This window comes from Oncorhynchus masou, unplaced genomic scaffold, assembly GCF_036934945.1.
Source record: "Oncorhynchus masou masou isolate Uvic2021 unplaced genomic scaffold, UVic_Omas_1.1 unplaced_scaffold_469, whole genome shotgun sequence".
Lineage (NCBI taxonomy): Eukaryota > Metazoa > Chordata > Actinopteri > Salmoniformes > Salmonidae > Oncorhynchus > Oncorhynchus masou.
The window spans coordinates 232,102-257,048 of record NW_027011085.1 but is presented as its reverse complement, the minus strand read 5'-3'; the positions used below and the strand labels follow the sequence as shown (position 1 = coordinate 257,048).

At 41.2% G+C, this 24,947-nt stretch overlaps 1 protein-coding gene across 1 annotated transcript in view; it reads right to left on the bottom strand.

Moving 5' to 3' along the window:
- The window catches only part of LOC135535270 (ELKS/Rab6-interacting/CAST family member 1-like), a 215,690-nt gene extending 190,944 nt beyond the window's left edge, over positions 1–24,746 (bottom strand). The window contains exons 1-2 of the mRNA XM_064961943.1: positions 24,631–24,746; positions 1–23 (exon numbers count right to left, since the gene is read on the bottom strand). The exon at positions 1–23 is cut by the window's left edge and continues 125 nt beyond it. Of these exons, the coding sequence (XP_064818015.1) occupies positions 1–23; positions 24,631–24,746 (139 nt within the window). The remainder of the gene's footprint in view (positions 24–24,630) is intronic.
- Between the last annotated feature and the right edge of the window lie 201 nt (positions 24,747–24,947).

Here is a 24,947-nt window from a genome sequence, read left to right as displayed (position 1 = left end):
TGGCTGCTAACAGCGCCTCCTGTCTGTCAAGGACACAGATTACAACACACTGTTAGGATTCAGAGAGTTATTAGACAACTAATTTAGGATGTATTCAGTCAGGAAATACAAGGTGGAGTTTTAAAGCCAGGATATACAAAGCGGGATGTATGGAATTAATTGATTGGAATATACTGATTTTCTTAAAAAGGAGAAATAGATTGAAGTTAGCCTGGTGCAATTTGGCATGACAATGACCATAGGAGTAAACAAGACAACACAAATAGATCTGGGACCAGGCTAAGAGTCAAGTGAGAGGTGACATAAATATCTTCATTGACTTTATTGAGACTTCAGTGAGTCCTGCCAAGTTAATATCAACACTGGTTCCCTACAGAGATAAAGGTGTTTCCACGGCTCTGTGACGTCCCTCAGCCAATGTCTACAATCAGCCACATGCTACAGGAAATGTATTCTAATCAAAGACGTTTAAACACTGTATTCCCTATTGGGCCGGTTCTGGAAACCTCCGTCCGTGATCAAACCTTATAAACCTCAGTGGCCGTGTTTCAGTTAGTGTAGCAGGTAAAAGGTGCTATTGATGCCCTGTGTGTGTGTGTGTGTGTGTGTGTGATAGTTAGTGTGTGTGTGTGTGTGTGTGATGTGGTGCCCATTCTCTGCCACCCTCAGGGCCTGAGTGTGTGTTTTGCCAAGGACCGAGGAAGGGAGGGGGAAGGGGACTTCACAGGGCTAGGGGCCAAAGGCTAGCTAGGGGGTAGGGAATAGGTGTTAGGGGGTAGGAAAGGAGGAAAGGGCAAGGGAGAAGTGGGAAAGGGGTAGGGGGCTAGGGTAGGGGGTAGAAGGAATGAGATATAGGGTTAGGGTAGTGGTAGAGGGAATGAGATATAGGGTTAGGGTAAGGGGTAGAGGGAATTAGATATAGGGTTAGGGTAAGGGGTAGAGGGAATGAGATATAGGGTTAGGGTAGGGGTAGAGGGATTGAGATATAGGGTAGGGAGTAGAGGTAGAGGGAATGAGATATAGGGTTAGGGTAGAGGTAGAGGGAATGAGATATAGGGTAGGGAGTAGAGGTAGAGGGAATGAGATATAGGGTTAGGGTAGAGGTAGAGGGAATGAGATATAGGGTAGGGAGTAGGGGTAGAGGCAATGAGATATAGGGTTAGGGTAGGGGGAATGAGATATAGGGTAGGGAGTAGAGGTAGAAGGAATGAGATATAGGGTTAGGGTAAAGGTAGAGGGAATGAGATATAGTGTTAGGGTGGGGGGAGGGAATGAGATATAGGGTAGGGAGTAGGGGTAGAGGGAATGAGATATAGGGTTAGGGTAGAGGTAGAGGGAATGAGATATAGGGTAGGGAGTAGGGGTAGAGGGAATGAGATATAGGGTTAGGGTAGGGGGAATGATATATAGGGTAGGGAGTAGGGGTAGAGGGAATGAGATATAGGGTTAGGGTAGAGGTAGAGGGAATGAGATATAGGGTAGGGAGTAGGGGTAGAGGGAATGAGATATAGGGTTAGGGTAGAGGTAGATGGAATGAGATATAGTGTTAGGGTGGGGGGGAGGGAATGAGATATAGGGTAGGGAGTAGGGGTAGAGGGAATGAGATATAGGGTTAGGGTAGAGGGAATGAGATATAGGGTAGGGAGTAGGGGTAGAGGGAATGAGATATAGGGTTAGGGTAGAGGTAGAGGGAATGAGATATAGGGTAGGGAGTAGGGGTAGAGGGAATGAGATATAGGGTTAGGGTAGAGGTAGAGGGAATGAGATATAGTGTTAGGGTGGGGGGGAGGGAATGAGATATAGTGTAGGGAGTAGGGGTAGAGGGAATGAGCTATAGGGTAGAGGGAATGAGATATAGGGTAGGGGGTAGAGGGAATGAGATATAGGGTTAGGGTAGAGGTAGAGGGAATGAGATATAGGGTTAGGGTAGGGGTAGAGGGAATGAGATATAGGGTTAGGGTAGAGTTAGAGGGAATGAGCTATAGGGTAGGGAGTAGGGGTAGAGGGAATTAGATATAGGGTTAGGGTAGAGGTAGAGGGAATGAGATATAGGGTAGGGAGTAGGGGTAGAGGGAATGAGATATAGGGTTAGGGTAGGGGTAGAGGGAATGAGATATAGGGTTAGGGTAGAGGTAGAGGGAATGAGATATAGGGTAGGGAGTAGGGGTAGAGGGAATGAGATATAGGGTTAGGGTAGGGGGAATGAGCTATAGGGTAGGGAGTAGAGGTAGAAGGAATGAGATATAGGGTTAGGGTAGAGGTAGAGGGAATGAGATATAGTGTTAGGGTGGGGGGAGGGAATGAGATATAGGGTAGGGAGTAGGGGTAGAGGGAATGAGCTATAGGGTAGAGGGAATGAGATATAGGGTAGGGGGTAGAGGGAATGAGATATAGGGTTAGGGTAGAGGTAGAGGGAATGAGATATAGGGTTAGGGTAGGGGTAGAGGGAATGAGATATAGGGTAGAGTTAGAGGGAATGAGCTATAGGGTTAGGGTAGGGGGAATGAGATATAGGGTTAGGGTAGAGGGAATGAGATATAGCGTTAGGGTAGAGGGAATGAGATATAGCGTTAGGGTAGAGGGAATGATATATAGGGTTAAGGTAGGGGGTAGAGGGAATGAGATATAGCGTTAGGGTAGAGGGAATGATATATAGGGTTAAGGTAGGGGGTAGAGGGAATGAGATATAGGGTTAGGGAGTAGGGGTAGAGGGAATGAGCTATAGGGTTATGGTAGGGGGAATGAGCTATAGGATTAGGGTAGGGGTAGAGGGAATGAGCTATAGGGTTAGGGTAGGGGTAGAGGGAATGTTATATAGGGTTAGGGTAGGGGGTAGAGGGAATGAGCTATAGGGTATAGGGTAGAGGGAATGAGATATAGGGTTAGGGTAGAGGTAGAGGGAATGAGATATAGTGTTAGGGTGGGGGGGAGGGAATGAGATATAGGGTAGGGAGTAGGGGTAGAGGGAATGAGCTATAGGGTAGAGGGAATGAGATATAGGGTAGGGGGTAGAGGGAATGAGATATAGGGTTAGGGTAGAGGTAGAGGGAATGAGATATAGGGTTAGGGTAGGGGTAGAGGGAATGAGATATAGGGTAGAGTTAGAGGGAATGAGCTATAGGGTTAGGGTAGGGGGAATGAGATATAGGGTTAGGGTAGAGGGAATGAGATATAGCGTTAGGGTAGAGGGAATGAGATATAGCGTTAGGGTAGAGGGAATGATATATAGGGTTAAGGTAGGGGGTAGAGGGAATGAGATATAGCGTTAGGGTAGAGGGAATGATATATAGGGTTAAGGTAGGGGGTAGAGGGAATGAGATATAGGGTTAGGGAGTAGGGGTAGAGGGAATGAGCTATAGGGTTATGGTAGGGGGAATGAGCTATAGGGTTAGGGTAGGGGTAGAGGGAATGAGATATAGGGTTAGGGTAGAGTTAGAGGGAATGAGCTATAGGGTAGGGAGTAGGGGTAGAGGGAATGAGATATAGGGTTAGGGTAGAGGTAGAGGGAATGAGATATAGGGTAGGGAGTAGGGGTAGAGGGAATGAGATATAGGGTTAGGGTAGAGTTAGAGGGAATGAGATATAGGGTTAGGGTAGGGGTAGAGGGAATGAGATATAGGGTTAGGGTAGGGGGAATGAGCTATAGGGTAGGGAGTAGAGGTAGAAGGAATGAGATATAGGGTTAGGGTAGAGGTAGAGGGAATGAGATATAGTGTTAGGGTGGGGGGAGGGAATGAGATATAGGGTAGGGAGTAGGGGTAGAGGGAATGAGCTATAGGGTAGAGGGAATGAGATATAGGGTAGGGGGTAGAGGGAATGAGATATAGGGTTAGGGTAGAGGTAGAGGGAATGAGATATAGGGTTAGGGTAGGGGTAGAGGGAATGAGATATAGGGTAGAGTTAGAGGGAATGAGCTATAGGGTTAGGGTAGGGGGAATGAGATATAGGGTTAGGGTAGAGGGAATGAGATATAGCGTTAGGGTAGAGGGAATGAGATATAGCGTTAGGGTAGAGGGAATGATATATAGGGTTAAGGTAGGGGGTAGAGGGAATGAGATATAGCGTTAGGGTAGAGGGAATGATATATAGGGTTAAGGTAGGGGGTAGAGGGAATGAGATATAGGGTTAGGGAGTAGGGGTAGAGGGAATGAGCAATAGGGTTATGGTAGGGGGAATGAGCTATAGGATTAGGGTAGGGGTAGAGGGAATGAGCTATAGGGTTAGGGTAGGGGTAGAGGGAATGTTATATAGGGTTAGGGTAGGGGGTAGAGGGAATGAGCTATAGGGTATAGGGTAGAGGGAATGAGATATAGGGTAGGGAGTAGAGGGAATGAGCTATAGGGTTAGGGTAGGGGTAGGTAGAGGGAATGTTATATAGGGTTAGGGTAGGGGGTAGAGGGAATGAGCTATAGGGTTAGGGTGGAGGGGGAGGGAATGAGCTAGTGATCTCTCCCTCTACCCCCCCTCTCTCCCCCCCCTCTCTTTCTCTCTCCCCCTCTCTCCCGATCTCTCCCCCCTCCCTCTCTTTTTCTCTCCCCCTCCTTCTCTGTCTCTCTCTCTCCCCTTCCATCTCTTTCTCTCTCTATCACAATTCTATGGAAGTCATCAGTGTTAACCCCACCAGTCAGACCTCTGTGTTAATCAGGACAGCACAGCTTTGTGTTTCCGTCCCCCGTGCCAGGGGAAGGGTAGAGGTCCTACTTTACCAGGCCTGGTGCCAACTTCACCCTTCCCTATGCCCCTTCTCTCTGTCTCTCTCTGTCTCTGTCTCTGTCTCTCTCTGTCTCTCTCTCTCTGTCTCTCTCTCTCTGTCTCTGTCTCTCTCTCCGTCTCTCTCTCTCTCCGTCTCTCTCTCTCTCCGTCTCTCTCTCTCTCTGTCTCTCTCTCTCTCCGTCTCTCTCTCTCTCCGTCTCTCTCTCTCTCAATTCATATCGATTCAATTTAAGGGTTTTATTGGCATGGGAAACATGTGTTAACATTGCCAAAGCAAGTAAAGTAGATAATATTCAAAAGTGAAATAAACAATAAAAATGAACAGTAAACATTACACTCACAGAAGTTCCAAAATAATAAAGACATTACAAATGTCATATTATATATATACAGTGTTGTAACAATGTACAAATGGTTAAAATACACAAGGGAAAATAAATAAACATAAATATGGGTTTACAATGGTGTTTGTGGTATTTCACCCAGTAGATATGGGAGTTTAACTAAATTGGGTTTGTTATTTAATTCGTTGTGGATCTCCCTCTCTCTATCTATCTAACTCTCTACCACCCTTTCTCTCACTCACATCCAGGACACTGAAGAATCATCTGACCCAAATCTGTCCAGAAAATAGTGACATCAGATCACTTGGGAAACCTGTACCATCTGCACACACACACACACACACACACACACACACACACACACACACACACACACACACACACACACACACACACACACACACACACACACACACACACACACACACACACACACACACACACACACACACACACACACACACACACACACACACACACACACACACACACAATATGCCTTACACACCACTCAGTCCCACAGAGACAGCTCCATCTTTCAGTGAGAGTGCTTGGCAGGAAAAGCTCCAAAAAACAAGGCAGAGAAATGAACAAAAACTTTAACTTCCTACTTCCTAGCTCCCATAACCACATTAACTCGTACAGTAAATCCCATACAGAGTATATAGGGCTCCGTCTCTGCCCTGTGGGCCCTGGTCAAAAGTAGTGCACTATACAGGGAATAGTATGTCATTTGGCACGCAGCCTATATCTGGAGGTGTGACTTGTTTAAGCTCTGTTTCAGGTTAAAGGTTATGACCTTTAATCTCAGTCCAGCCTGCTGCAGACAGACAGCATTCAGAGGTTATGACCTTTAGTCTCAGTCCAGCCTGCTGCAGACAGACAGCATTCAGAGGTTATGACCTTTAGTCTCAGTCCAGCCTGCTGCAGACAGACAGCATTCAGAGGTTATGACCTTTAGTCTCAGTCCAGCCTGCTGCAGACAGAGCATTCAGAGGTTATGACCTTTAGTCTCAGTCCAGCCTGCTGCAGACAGACAGCATTCAGAGGTTATGACCTTTAGTCTCAGTCCAGCCTGCTGCAGACAGACAGCATTCAGAGGTTATGACCTTTAGTCTCAGTCCAGCCTGCTGCAGACAGAGCATTCAGAGGTTATGACCTTTAGACTCAGTCCAGCCTGCTGCAGACAGACAGCATTCAGAGCATTGAGCCAAAGCTCACCACCCCTCACACACACAAACGTATAGAGGTACAAAGCCCTGCATACACATACACACACACACACACACACACACACACACACACACACACACACACACACACACACACACACACACACACACAGGCTGTTGTACGTGGAGAAACACAGCCAAGGTTATTCTGTATGTTTTTTAATGCTGTATAAACACTGACATAGAGGGCTGTACAGAGCAACCATTCTACTGTTCCACCTGGTTCCCCCAGCCTCCTAGTACCATTACACTGGGCAGGATTCATCACTAACCTGTTGGAGTCCTTTTGACCATCAGATCAAACATCATATGTATACTCACTCACACACCCATTAAGATACAGTCAAAAATACACTTAAACACACACATACTGTACCAGAACACACCAGAACACACCAGAACACTTCAGAACACACCACAACACACCAGAACACTTCAGAACACACCAGAACACACCAGAACACTTCAGAACACACCACAACACACCAGAACACTTCAGAACACACCAGAACACTTCAGAAAACACCAGAACACACCAGAACACACCATAACACTTCAGAACACACCATAACACTTCAGAACACTTCAGAACACACCAGAACATACCAGAACACACCAGAACATACCAGAACACACCAGAACACACCAGAACATACCAGAACACACCAGAACACTTCAGAACACTTCAGAACATACCAGAACACACCAGACCACTTCAGAACACACCAGAACACTTTAGAACACACCAGAACATTTCAGAACACATCAGAACACTTTAGAACATACCAAAACACACCATAACACACCATAACACACCATAACACACCAGAACACACCAGAACACTTCAGAACACTTCAGAACACTTCAGAACACACCAGAACACACCAGAACATACCAGACCATACCAGAACACACCAGAACATACCAGAACACACCAGTACATACCACAACACACCAGAACATAGGTAAATCGATAAATACATTCAGTGACCAACACCCGGTTCCCAAGACATGAATCTCCTGTGTGCATGGTCACACACACACAGCTGCAACCGTGGCTTCTAACCAGCTCTGACAAATGACCAGGGGTCTGGACCAACGCTTGAAGTCTGAACATCGTTTCAATATACTGTCCACCTGGTCTGAACACTGGTTAATGGTCAGGTACATCATTTCAATATACTGTCCACCTGGTCTGAACACTGGTTAATGGTCAGGTACATAAACTCTGACTGACCACAGAGCACACACACAGTAATGCGTAAAAACACACACACACACACACACACACACACACACACACACACACACACACACACACACACACACACACACACACACACAGAGTTGACAGGGTTTACAGCAAGCAGGGAAACCTAATCCAGTCAGCTTCCTGTGTTGTTTAAAGGGGATAATATATAAATAGTAGCCGATGCAGCCAGTGTGTGTGTGTGTGTGTGTGTGTGTGTGTGTGTGTGTGTGTGTGTGTGTGTGTGTGTGTGTGTGTGTGTGTGTCGGTGTGTGTGTGTGTGCGTGTGTCGGTGTGTGTGTGTCGGTGTGTGTGTGTGTGTCGGTGTGTGTGTTTGTGTCGGGTGTGTGTGTGTGTGTGTGTGTGTGTGTGTGTGTGTGTGTGTGTGTGTGTGTGTGTGTGTGTGTGTGTGTGTGTGTAGAGAGAAAGAGGGACATTAGGCTGCTTTAAGAAAAGCCGCCAGGCTGCATGTTTCACCACAGAATCCCATCTTACTGGGGAAGTGTGTTTGTGTGACGCAGTCCAGACTAAGTTAGTCTACATGGGCCTCACAGCTAACCACTGAACAACGAACTGCTGCATGGAGCAAACCAACAGAAGGGAAATAGAGAGAGGTATATCGTAGACACACACACACACACACACACACACACACACACACACACACACACATACGAGCTCATCAAGGTTCTGAGGGCATCAGAGCTAGAATAACAGTCTCTCCCACATTTGTCAAGTTCAGGAAATGAGTTAGATACACAGCCAGACAAGAAGAGAAGAGAGGAGGAGGGAGAGAGGAGAGGAGGACAGAGAGGAGAGGAGGAGGAGAGAGAAGAGAGGGAGAGGAGGAGAGAAGAGAGAGAGGAGAGAGGAGGAGAGAGAGAAGAGAGGAGAGGGAGGAGAGAGAGAGAAGAGAGGAGAGGAGGAGAGAGAAGAGAGGAGAGGAGGAGAGAGAGAAGAGAGGAGAGGAGGAGAGAGAGTAGAGAGGAGAGGAGGAGAGAGAGAAGAGAGGAGAGGAGGAGAGAGAGAAGAGAGAAGAGGAGGAGAGAGAGAGAAGTGAGGAGAGGAGGAGAGAGAGAAGAGAGGAGAGGAGGAGAGATAGAAGAGGAGGAGGAGGAGGAGAGAGAAGAGAGGAGAGGAGGGAGAGAGAGAAGAGAGGAGAGGAGGAGAGAGAGAAGAGAAGAGAGGAGGAGAGAGAGAGAAGAGAGAAAAGAGAGGAGAGGAGAGAGAGAGAAGAGAGGAGAGGAGGAGAGAGAGAAGAGAGAAAAGGAGGAGAGAGAGAAGAGAGGAGAGGAGGAGAGAGAGAAGAGAAGAGAGGAGGAGAGAGAGAAGAGAGGAGAGGAGGAGAGAGAGAGAGAAGAGAGGAGGAGAGAGAGAAGAGAGGAGAGAAGAAAGAAAGGATGGATTCTATTTCCATCCCTGTCTGAGGTTTCTTCTCTATTCCAGTGTAACCCTGACGACCCACTATATTCTCCTGCTGCTCTGTGGTTCTCTACAGACTTCAGTAACCCCGACGACCCACTATATTCTCCTGCTGCTCTGTGGTTCTCTACAGACTTCAGTAACCCTGACGACCCACTATATTCTCCTGCTGCTCTGTGGTTCTCTACAGACTTCAGTAACCCTGACGACCCACTATATTCTCCTGCTGCTCTGTGGTTCTCTACAGACTTCAGTAACCCTGACGACCCACTATATTCTCCTGCTGCTCTGTGGTTCTCTACAGACTTCAGTCTGAGCCATCAGTGAAGTCCTTCGTGGTGACGAGGGGCACAAGGGGCGTTGCACAAAACAAAGTCTTCAGCGATTGGATCGTCTCAAACCAATCAAAGTATGAAAGCCATGAACTCATTTTCAAACTGCCACTTTACCCACATGTTCTGAGTCTGGCCCAACTCCTCTGTTTCTGGACCAATCAGACGGCCCTGAATGTTTTCACGTTCAGTGGAGGGTCAGCGAGGTCTTCAGATCCAGACTCATTGAGGAGAAGAAACTAGCGTCTGTGGGCGTGGCCTAGAGTTCGGCAGGAGCAAGGTGTCTGGGTTGCCAGGCAACTGCTGCCCTGTCTAAAGTTTCACCTCTTTACAATGTAAAGAGACCTGAGTCTTGGTGAAAACCACGAGATACAATCAATTATCATTAGCGTTATGATGTCATCTAGGATGATGTCATGTAGGGCCCTATGAGGACCATGACCTATAGTATATGACCGTCAGAAACACAGACCTTACCATCCTGCAAACAGTGAAACTCTGTGGTGTCAATGACAGTTCCATCCCTATGTGACCGCTAGGGTCAACCTTTGAGGCCTCTCATTGGCCAGCACAGTTAGCCTGGAGGCCTGTCATTGGACAGAACAGGTAGCGATTGTTTAGGGGTGAAGGGTCAGGTAACTCCATCACCTGTGGTCATTGGTCTAATCAGTAGAAGGAAACAGACCACCAGTCAACATGAGTCATCATCACAGAGACACAGACCCTGGACACAGCCTTAGGTATCTCTCTCCCTCTCTTCCCCTTTCCCTCTCTCTCTTCCTCTTTCCCTCTCTACCTCTCTCCTTCTCTCCCTCTCTTCCCCTTTCCCTCTCTCTCTTCCTCTTTCCCTCTCTACCTCTCTCCTTCTCTCCCTCTCTTCCTCTCTCCCTCTCTCTCTTCCTCTTCCCCTCTCTCCCTCTATCTTCCCCTCTCTCCCTCTCTTCCCCTATCTTCCCCTCTCTCCCTCTATCTTCCCCTCTCTCCCTCTCTTCCTCTTTCCCTCTCTACCTCTCTCCTTCTCTCTCTCTCTTCCTCTTCCCCTCTCTCCCTCTATCTTCCCCTCTCTCCCTCTCTTCCCCTATCTTCCCCTCTCTCCCTCTCTTCCCCTATCTTCCCCTCTCTCCCCCTATCTTCCCCTCTCCCTCTCTCTTCCCCTCTCCCTCTCTCTTCCCCTCTCCCTCTCTCTTCCCCTCTCCCTCTCTCTTCCCCTATATTCCCCTCTCCCTCTCTCTTCCCCTATCTTCCTCTCTCCTTCTCTACCTCTTTCCTTCTCTTCCGCTCTCCACCTCTTTCCCTCTACCTCTCCCTCTCTTGACCTATCGTCCTCTCTCCCTCTCTCATTGGCTCTATCAGTGGGAGAAGGGGAGGAGCAACACAAACTGTCTTGGTTCTCTCTCTCTCCTCTCCTGTCTCTAGATAATGATGTGTTCTCTGGGAAGAGGAGGAACAGGGGAAGGTGACAGATTTATGGAGTTCTGTGTGATGGCGCCCTTCCCAATCCAATTCCCATCCTGTCCTGCCAAACCACCCAGGGCAGGACACCCACTGCTCAGAATCCCAAGAATGTTCCAGCTTCCAGAGAAGAGGGAGGAGGAGTGACATAAAAACACTAGATATCACACTGAATCTGCCGTAGTGAGGACAGACAATCACAGAGTGCATGTGGTGGAGGGAGAGAAATGGTAAATGAAGGCAGATCTGAGGTTTGACTCAAAAAAGCACTTTGAATCCTACAGTCAACCAAACTGACCAAGCAGTGGTTTATGATGTCATCCTCCCTTCTTCTGGGGAACAGAAGAAGAAAAGACAAATGAAACAGAGGGGGGGTGAAGAAGAAGAGGAACAGGAAGAGGAGAAGGAGGAGAAGAAGAGGAACAGGAGGAGGAGAAGGAGGAGAAGAAGAAGAGGAACAGGAAGAGGAGAAGGAGGAGAAGAAGAAGAGGAACAGGAAGAGGAGAAGGAGGAGAAGATGAGGAACAGGAAGAGGAGAAGGAGGAGAAGAAGATGAGAACAGGAGAAGGAGAAGGAGGTGAAGAAGAAGAGGAACGGGAAGAGGAGAAGGAGGAGAAGAAGATGAGGAACAGGAAGAGGAGAAGGAGGTGAAGAAGATGAGGAACAGGAAGAGGAGAAGGAGGAGAAGAAGAGGAACAGGAAGAGGAGAAGGAGGTGAAGAAGATGAGGAACAGGAAGAGGAGAAGGAGAAGAGGAACAGGAAGAGGAGAAGAGGAACAGGAAGAGGAGAAGGAGGTGAAGAAGAGGAACATGAAGAGGAGAAGGAGGTGAAGAAGAAGAGGAACAGGAAGAGGAGAAGGAGGTGAAGAAGATGAGGAACAGGAAGAGGAGAAGGAGAAGAGGAACAGGAAGAGGAGAAGAGGAACAGGAAGAGGAGAAGGAGGTGAAGAAGAGGAACATGAAGAGGAGAAGGAGGTGAAGAAGAAGAGGAACAGGAAGAGGAGAAGGAGGTGAAGATGAGGAACAGGAAGAGGAGAAGGAGGAGAAGGAGGTGAAGAAGAAGAGGGACAGGAAGAGGAGAAGGAGGTGAAGAAGAAGACTGAATAATTATAGGAAGGGACTAAATAGAGAAGGAAAGATAAATAAGCCCACCTTTAAAGCAGTGGGAGGACAGTACAGGGTGTGAGGGTTAAGGACAGGTCTAGTGGGAGGAAAGTACAAGGTGTGAGGGTTAAGGACAGGTCTAGTGGGAGGACAGTACAGGGTGTGAGGGTTAAGGACAGGTCTAGTGGGAGGACAGTACAGGGTGTGAGGGTTAAGGACAGGTCTAGTGGGAGGACAGTACAGGGTGTGAGGTCTAGTGGGAGGACAGTACAAGGTGTGAGGGTTAAGGACAGGTCCTGTGGGAGGACAGTACAGGGTGTGAGGGTTAAGGACAGGTCTAGTGGGAGGACAGTACAGGGTGTAGGGTTAAGGAAAGGTCTAGTGGGAGGACAGTACAGGGTGTGTAGGGTTAAGGACAGGTGTAGTGATATACTGATATAATACTACTACAATACACACTGATATAATACTACTACAGTACACACTGATATAATACTACTACAATACACACTGATATAATACTACTGCACACTGATATAATACTACTACAATACACACTGATATAATACTACTACAATACAAACTGATATAATACTACTACAATACACACTGATATAATACTACTACAATACACAATGATATAATACTACTACAATACACACTGATATAATACTACTACAATACAAACTGACATAATACTACTACAATACACACTGATATAATACTACTACAATACACACTGATATAATACTACTACAATACACACTGATATAATACTACTACAATACACACTGATATAATACTACTACAATACACACTGATATAATACTACTACAATACACACTGATATAATACTACTACAATACACACTGATATAATACTACTACAATACACACTGATATAATACTACTACAATACACACTGATATAATACTACTACAATACAAACTGATATAATACTACTACAATACACACTGATATAATACTACTACAATACACACTGATATAATACTACTACAATACACACTGATATAATACTACTACAATACACATTGATATAATACTACTACACACTGATATAATACTACTACACACTGATATAATACTACTACAATACACACTGATATAATACTACTGCACACTTATAAAATACTACTACAATACACACTGATATAATACTACTAAAATAAACACTAATATAATACTACTACAATAAACACTGATATAATACTACTACAATACACACTGATATAATACTACTACACTACACACTAATATAATACTACTACAATACACACTGATATAATACTACTACAATAAACTGATATAAAACTACTACAATAAACACTGATATAATACTACTACAATACACACTGATATAATACTACTACACTACACACTGATATAATACACACTGATATAATACTACTACAATACACACTGATATAATACTACTACAATACACACTGATATAATACTACTACAATACACACTGATATAATACTACTACAAAACACACTGATATAATACTACTACAATACACACTGATATAATACTACTACAATACACACTGATATAATACTACTACAGTACACACTGATATAATACTACAACAATACACACTGATATAAAACTACTACACTACACACTGATATAATAATACTACAATACACACTGATATAATACTAATACAATACACACTGATATAATACTACTACAATACACACTGATATAATACTACTACACACTGATATACTACTACTACACTACACACTGATATAATACTACTACAATACACACTGATATAATACTACTACAATACACACTGATATAATACTACTACACACTGATATAATACTACTACAATACACACTGATATAATACTCCTACACACTGATATAATACTACTACACTACACACTGATATAATACTACTACAATACACACTGATATAATACTACTGCACACTGATATAATACTACTACAATAAACACTGATATAATACTACTACAATACACACTGATATAATACTACTACAATACAAACTGATATAATACTACTACAATACACACTGATATAATACTACTACAATACACAATGATATAATACTACTACAATACACACTGATATAATACTACTACAATACAAACTGATATAATACTACTACAATACACACTGATATAATACTACTACAATACACACTGATATAATACTACTACAATACACACTGATATAATACTACTACAATACACACTGATAAAATACTACTACAATACACACAGATATAATACTACTACAATACACACTGATATAATACTACTACAATACACACTGATATAATACTACTACAATACACACTGATATAATACTACTACAATACACACTGATATAATACTACTACAATACACACTGATATAATACTACTACAATACAAACTGATATAATACTACTACAATACACACTGATATAATACTACTACAATACACACTGATATAATACTACTACAATACACACTGATATAATACTACTACAATACACATTGATATAATACTACTACACACTGATATAATACTACTACACACTGATATAATACTACTACAATACACACTGGTATAATACTACTGCACACTGATAAAATACTACTACAATACACACTGATATAATACTACTACAATAAACACTGATGTAATACTACTACAATAAACACTGATATAATACTACTACAATACACACTGATATAATACTACTACACTACACACTAATATAATACTACTACAATACACACTGATATAATACTACTACAATAAACTGATATAAAACTACTACAATAAACACTGATATAATACTACTACAATACACACTGATATAATACTACTACACTACACACTGATATAATACACACTGATATAATACTACTACAATACACACTGATATAATACTACTACAATACACACTGATATAATACTACTACAATACACACTGATATAATACTACTACAATACACACTGATATAATACTACTACAATACACACTGATATAATACTACTACAATACACACTGATATAATACTACTACAGTACACACTGATATAATACTACAACAATACACACTGATATAATACTACTACACTACACACTGATATAATAATACTACAATACACACTGATATAATACTAATACAATACACACTGATATAATACTACTACAATACACACTGATATAATACTACTACACACTGATATACTACTACTACACTACACACTGATATAATACTACTACAATACACACTGATATAATACTACTACAATACACACTGATATAATACTACTACACACTGATATAATACTACTACAATACACACTGATATAATACTCCTACACACTGATATAATACTACTACACTACACACTGATATAATACTACTACAGTACACACTGATATAATACTACTACACACTGATATAATAGTACTATAGTACACACTGATATAATAATACTACAGTACACACTGATATAATACTACTACACACTGATATAATACTACTACACACTTATATAATACTACTACACACTGATATAATACTACTACACTACACACTGATATAATACTACTACACACTGATATAATACTACTACAAACTGATATACTACTACTACAGTCCACACTGATATAATACTACTACAGTACACACTGATATAATACTACTACACACTGATATAATACTACTACACACTGATATAATACTACTACATACTGATATAATACTACTACACTACACACTGATATAATACTACTACAGTACACACTGATATAATACTACTACAGTACACACTGATATAATACTACTACACACTGATATAATACTACTACACTACACACTGATATAATACTACTACAATACACACTGATATAATACTACTGCACACTGATATAATACTACTACAATAAACACTGATATAATACTACTACAATACACACTGATATAATACTACTACAATACAAACTGATATAATACTACTACAATACACACTGATATAATACTACTACAATACACAATGATATAATACTACTACACTACACACTGATATAATACTACTACAATACAAACTGATATAATACTACTACAATACACACTGATATAATACTACTACAATACACACTGATATAATACTACTACAATACACACTGATATAATACTACTACAATACACACTGATAAAATACTACTACAATACACACAGATATAATACTACTACAATACACACTGATATAATACTACTACAATACACACTGATATAATACTACTACAATACACACTGATATAATACTACTACAATACACACTGATATAATACTACTACAATACACACTGATATAATACTACTACAATACAAACTGATATAATACTACTACAATACACACTGATATAATACTACTACAATACACACTGATATAATACTACTACAATACACACTGATATAATACTACTACAATACACATTGATATAATACTACTACACACTGATATAATACTACTACACACTGATATAATACTACTACAATACACACTGGTATAATACTACTGCACACTGATAAAATACTACTACAATACACACTGATATAATACTACTACAATAAACACTGATGTAATACTACTACAATAAACACTGATATAATACTACTACAATACACACTGATATAATACTACTACACTACACACTAATATAATACTACTACAATACACACTGATATAATACTACTACAATAAACTGATATAAAACTACTACAATAAACACTGATATAATACTACTACAATACACACTGATATAATACTACTACACTACACACTGATATAATACACACTGATATAATACTACTACAATACACACTGATATAATACTACTACAATACACACTGATATAATACTACTACAATACACACTGATATAATACTACTACAATACACACTGATATAATACTACTACAATACACACTGATATAATACTACTACAATACACACTGATATAATACTACTACAGTACACACTGATATAATACTACAACAATACACACTGATATAATACTACTACACTACACACTGATATAATAATACTACAATACACACTGATATAATACTAATACAATACACACTGATATAATACTACTACAATACACACTGATATAATACTACTACACACTGATATACTACTACTACACTACACACTGATATAATACTACTACAATACACACTGATATAATACTACTACAATACACACTGATATAATACTACTACACACTGATATAATACTACTACAATACACACTGATATAATACTCCTACACACTGATATAATACTACTACACTACACACTGATATAATACTACTACAGTACACACTGATATAATACTACTACACACTGATATAATAGTACTATAGTACACACTGATATAATAATACTACAGTACACACTGATATAATACTACTACACACTGATATAATACTACTACACACTTATATAATACTACTACACACTGATATAATACTACTACACTACACACTGATATAATACTACTACACACTGATATAATACTACTACAAACTGATATACTACTACTACAGTCCACACTGATATAATACTACTACAGTACACACTGATATAATACTACTACACACTGATATAATACTACTACACACTGATATAATACTACTACATACTGATATAATACTACTACACTACACACTGATATAATACTACTACAGTACACACTGATATAATACTACTACAGTACACACTGATATAATACTACTACACACTGATATAATACTACTACAGTACACACTGATATAATACTACTACAGTACACACTGATATAATACTACTACACACTGATATAATACTACTACACACTGATATAATACTACTACACACTGATATAATACTACTACAAACTGATATAATACTACTACAGTACACACTGATATAATACTACTACAGTACACACTGATATAATACTACTACACTACACACTGATATAATACTACTACACTACACACTGATATAATACTACTACACACTGATATAATACTACTACACACTGATATAATACTACTACAGTACACACTGATAAAATACAACTACACACTGATATAATCCTACTACACTACACACTGATATAATACTACTACACACTGATATAATACTACTACAATACACACTGATATAATACTACTACACACTGATATAATACTACTACACTACACACTGATATAATACTACTACACTACACACTGATATAATACTACTACAATACACACTGATATAATACTACTACAATACACACTGATATAATACTACTACAATACACACTGATAAAATACTACTACAATACACACTGATATAATACTACTGCACTACACACTGATATAATACTACTACACACTGATATAATACTACTACAATACACACTGATATAATACTACTACACACTGATATAATACTACTACACTACACACCGATATAATACTACTACAATACACACTGATATAATACTACTACAATACACACTGATATAATACTACTACAATACACACTGGTAAAATACTACTACAATACACACTGATATAATACTACTGCACTACACACTGATATACTACTACTGCAATACACCCTGATATAATACTACTGCACTACACACTGATATAATACTACTACACTACACACTGATATAATACTACTTGCACTACACACTGATATAATACTACTACACTACACACTGATATAATACTACTACAATACACACTGATATAATACTACTACACACTGATATAATACTACTACAATAAACACTGATATAATACTACTACACTACACACTGATATAATACTACTAAAGTACACACTGATATAATACTACTACAATACACACTGATATAATACTACTACAATACACACTGATATAATACTACTACACACTGATATACTACTACTACACTACACACTGATATAATACTACTCTACTACACACTGATATAATACTACTACACCACACACTGATATAATACTACTACAATACACACTGATATAATACTCCTACACACAGATATAATACTACTACACTACACACTGATATAATACTACTACAGTACACACTGATATAATACTACTACAGTACACACTGATATAATACTACTACACACTGATATAATACTACTACACACTGATATAATACTACTACACTACACACTGATATAATACTACTACACTACACACTGATATAATACTACTACAATACACACTGATATAATACTACTACAATACACACTGGTAAAATACTACTACAATACACACTGATATAATACTACTGCACTACACACTGATATACTACTACTGCAATACACCCTGATATAATACTACTGCACTACACACTGATATAATACTACTACACTACACACTGATATAATACTACTTGCACTACACACTGATATAATACTACTACACTACACACTGATATAATACTACTACAATACACACTGATATAATACTACTACACACTGATATAATACTACTACAATAAACACTGATATAATACTACTACACTACACACTGATATAATACTACTAAAGTACACACTGATATAATACTACTACAATACACACTGATATAATACTACTACAATACACACTGATATAATACTACTACACACTGATATACTACTACTACACTACACACTGATATAATACTACTACACTACACACTGATATAATACTACTACACCACACACTGATATAATACTACTACAATACACACTGATATAATACTCCTACACACTGATATAATACTACTACACTACACACTGATATAATACTACTACAGTACACACTGATATAATACTACTACAGTACACACTGATATAATACTACTACACACTGATATAATACTACTACACACTGATATAATACTACTACACTACACACTGATATAATACTACTACACTACACACTGATATAATACTACTACACTACACACTGATATAATACTACTACAGTACACACTGATATAATACTACTACAGTACACACTGATATAATACTACTACAATACACACTGATATAATACTACTACAGTACACGCTGATATAATACTACTACACTACACACTGATATAATACTACTACAGTACACACTGATATAATACTACTACACACTGATATAATACTACTACACACTGATATAATACTACTACACTACACACTGATATAATACTACTACACACTGATATAATACTACTACAGTACACCCTGATATAATACTACTACACTACACACTGATATACTACTACTACAGTACACACTGATATAATACTACTACAATACACACTGATATAATACTACTACAGTACACACTGATATAATACTACTACAATACACACTGATATAATACTACTACACTACACACTGGTATAATACTACTACAGTACACACTGATATAATACTACTACACACTGATATATTACTACTACACTACACACTGATATAATACTACTACACTACACACTGATATAATACTACTACAGTACACACTGATATAATACTACTACAATACACACTGATATAATACTACTACAATACACACTGATATAATACTACTACAGTACACACTGATATAATACTACTACAATACACACTGATATAATACTACTACAATACACACTGATATAATACTACTACACACTGTGGGCTTCATGTATGTTACATAAATTAAAAGTTGTCAAAAATATAAATAACAAAGTAAAGTACAGATAAGTACTTAAGTACTTTACACCACTGTGTGTGTGTGTGTGTGTGTGTGTGTGTGTGTGTGTGTGTGTGTGTGTGTGTGTGTGTGTGTGTGTGTGTGTGTGTGTGTGTGTGTGTGTGTGTGTGTGTGTGCGTGCGTGCGTGCGTGCGTGCGCGTGTATTTGATCTACAGATGTGCTGCAGACAGACTCAGGGTCTCTCACTACAGTAAGGCTCTAAAATACGGCCATCTTTGAACTATAGGAGCCATAAACCAGGCCAGTTAAACACTGACACACGTACAGCCTGTCAGTCTGGGGGGGTGTATCTCTACACCTGGCCGGGGGTCCAGATGACCACAACAGTCCAACAATCACACTTGTAATGATGCTGTATTGTTATTTCCATGAAGTTCATCAGGTTTAAATACATTAGAAAAGCACTCCTCTCTTTTGAATGGGAACACTGTTCAGTAGGGGAAAGTCGTTCTTAATGGGTTTATTTGGAAGTGTGGCTTGTGGGTCCAGTGGACTTGCAGTGTCTAGTAAAGGAGTGGCGAGGTTCAATTCTCAACTTCTCAGTGCATTCTGTCTGTCTGTCTGTCTGTCTGTCTTCTCAGTGTTTCGTTGCCTGCCTGCCTGCCTAGTGTCCTAGTGGGTGTAAACTAGGAGAGATACTAGTGTCCTGGGTGTAAACTAGGAGAGATACTAGTGTCCTGTGTTTAAACTGGGAGAGATAGTAGTGTCCTGGGTGTAAACTGGGAGAGATACTAGTGTCCTGTGTTTAAACTGGGAGAGATACTAGTGTCCTGTGTTTAAACTGGTGTAAACTGGGAGAGATACTAGTGTCCTGGGTGTAAACTGGGAGAGATACTAGTGTCCTGGGTGTAAACTGGGAGAGATACTAGTGTCCTGGGTGTAAACTAGGAGAGATACTAGTGTCCTGGGTGTAAACTGGGAGAGATACTAGTGTCCTGGGTGTAAACTGGGAGAGATACTAGTGTCCTGGGTGTAAACTGGGAAAGGTACTAGTGTCCTGGGTGTAAACTGGGAGAGATACTAGTGTCCTGGATGTAAACTGGGAGAGATACTAGTGTCCTGGGTGTAAACTGGGAGAGATACTAGTGTCCTGGGTGTAAACTGGGAAAGATACTAGTGTCCTGGGTGTAAACTAGGAGAGATACTAGTGTCCTGGGTGTAAACTGGGAGAGATACTAGTGTCCTTGGTGTAAACTAGGAGAGATACTAGTGTCCTGGGTGTAAACTAGGAGAGATACTAGTGTCCTGGGTGTAAACGAGGAGAGATACTAGTGTCCTGGGTGTAAACTAGGAGAGATACTAGTGTCCTGGGTGTAAACTAGGAGAGATACTAGTGTCCTGGGTGTAAACTAGGAGAGATACTAGTGTCCTGGGTGTAAACTAGGAGAGATACTAGTGTCCTGGGTGTAAACTGGGAGAGATACTAGTGTCCTGGGTGTAAACTGGGAGAGATACTAGTGTCCTGGGTGTAAACTGGGAAAGATACTAGTGTCCTGGGTGTAAACTGGGAGAGATACTAGTGTCCTGGGTGTAAACTGGGAGAGATACTAGTGTCCTGGGTGTAAACTGGGAGAGATACTAGTGTCCTAGGTGTAAACTGGGAAAGATACTAGTATCCTGGGTGTAAACTGGGAGAGATACAGAGTCTCACCACTGGTTGGTTTCTAAGAAGATATGCCTCTTTGGGCACCCAACCCTTTGTGTTGTCATGGTAAACTAGTGATTACACACACCATTCCACTGGTCCTCCAGGACACAGAGACACTCTGGGTGTCTTCTCTGCTGTTAACCATGTTCCTGAATGCTAAGTCCATTAATCTTGGTTCGGGGCCAGAAGAGCCGTGTCTGCTGTTACCCATGTGCTGTAACCACGAGACACACCGTCTGAAATGTACTCAAGATTTATAGAGCCTGACCTTGGTAAAAGCTCTCACACACACACACACACACACACACACACACACACACACACACACACACACACACACACACACACACACACACACACACACACACACACACAGTCCGTTAGGCAAGCTGCGTGCTGAATGACAGGGGCCTAGTGTATGTGTGGCTCCCCTGTCTCTCCAGACAGACTAGGCAGATGGTGTTTATAGCATTGAGGAGAGGATAGACAGACCAGGCCCAAGGCCACAGAGGAGAGGATGGACAGATCATTGGGGACTGTGTGCATGTCTCTGTGTGTTGTGTGATTGGGGACTGTGTACATGTCTCTGTGTGTTGTGTGATTGGGGACTGTGTGCATGTCTCTGTGTGTTGTGTGATTAGGGACTGTGTGCATGTCTCTGTGTGTTGTGTGATTGGGGACTGTGTGCATGTCTCTGTGTGTTGTGTGATTGGGGACTGTGTGCATGTCTCTGTGTGTTGTGTGATTGGGGACTGTGTGCATGTCTCTGTGTGTTGTGTGATTGGGGACTGTGTGCATGTCTCTGTGTGTTGTGTGATTGGGGACTGTACATGTCTCTGTGTGTTGTGTGATTGGGGACTGTGTACATGTCTCTGTGTGTTGTGTGATTGGGGACTGTGTGCATGTCTCTGTGTGTTGTGTGATTGGGGACTGTGTGCATGTCTCTGTGTGTTGTGTGATTGGGGACTGTGTGCATGTCTCTGTGTGTTGTGTGATTGGGGACTGTGTGCATTTCTCTGTGTGTTGTGTGATTGGGGACTGTACATGTCTCTGTGTGTTGTGTGATTGGGGACTGTGTACATGTCTCTGTGTGTTGTGTGATTGGGGACTGTGTGCATGTCTCTGTGTGTTGTGTGATTGGGGACTGTGTGCATGTCTCTGTGTGTTGTGTGATTGGGGACTGTGTGCATGTATCTGTGTGTTGTGTGATTGGGGACTGTGTGCATGTCTCTGTGTGTTGTGTGATTGGGGACTGTGTACATGTCTCTGTGTGTTGTGTGATTGGGGACTGTGTACATGTCTGTGTGTTGTGTGATTGGGGACTGTACATGTCTCTGTGTGTTGTGTGATTGGGGAATGTGTACATGTCTCTGTGTGTTGTGTGATTGGGGACTGTGTACATGTCTCTGTGTGTTGTGTGATTGGGGACTGTGTACATGTCGTGGCCAAAAGTTTTGATACAAATATTAACTTCCACACAGTTTGCTGCCTCAGTGTCTTTAGATATTTTTGTCAGATGTTACTATGGAATACTGAAGTATAATTACAAGCATTTCATAAGTGTCAAAGGATTGAATTGACAATTACAGGAAGTTGATGCAAAGAGTCAATATTTGCAGTGTTGACCCTTCTTTTTCAAGGCCTCTGCAATCCATCCTGGCATGGTGTCAATTAACCTCTGGGCCACATCCTGACTGATGGCAGCCCATTCTTGCATAATCAATACTTGTAGTTTGTCAGAATTTGTGGGGTTTTGTTCGTCCACCCACCTCTTGAGGATTGACCACAAGTTCTCAATGGGATTAAGGTCTGGGGAGTTTCCTGGCCATGGACCCAAAATATCAATGTTTTGTTCCACTTTTGTCTCATGGCAAGGTGCTCCATCATGCTGGAAAAGGCATTGTTTGTCACCAAACTGTTCCTGGATGGTTTGGAGGAGTTGATCTCGGAGGATGTGTTGGTAACAGTCTTTATTCATGGCTGTGTTCTGAGGGAGTATTGTGAGTGAGCCCACTCCCTTGGCTGAGAAGCAACCCCACACATGAATGGTCTCGGGATGCTTTACTGTTGGCATGACACAGGACTGATGGTAGTGCTCACCTTGTCTTCTCCAGACAAGATTTTTTCCTAATACCCCAAACAATCGGAAAGGGGATTTATCAGAGAAAATGACTTTCCCCCTGTCCTCAGCAGTCCAATCTCTGTACCTTTTGCAGAATATCAGTCTGTCCCTGATGTTTTTCCTGGAGAGAAGTGGCTTCTTTGCTGCCCTTCTTGACACCAGAACATCCTCCAAAAGCCTTCGCCTCACTGTGCATGCAGATGCACACACCTGCCTGCTGCCATTCCTGAGCAAGCTCTGTACTGGTGGTGCCCCGATTCCGCAGCTGAATCAACTTTAGGAGACGGTCCTGGCGCTTGCTGGACTTCCGTGGGTCCTCCAGCCATGCCCTTCAGTCCCCCAGACTCTATAACCTCCAGCCACGTGATTCAGTCCCCCAGACTCTATAACCTCCAGCCATGTGATTCAGTCCCCCAGACTCTATAACCTCCAGCCATGTCCTTCAGTCCCCCAGACTCTATAACCTCCAGCCATGCCCTTCAGTCCCCCAGACTCTATAACCTCCAGCCATGTGATTCAGTCCCCCA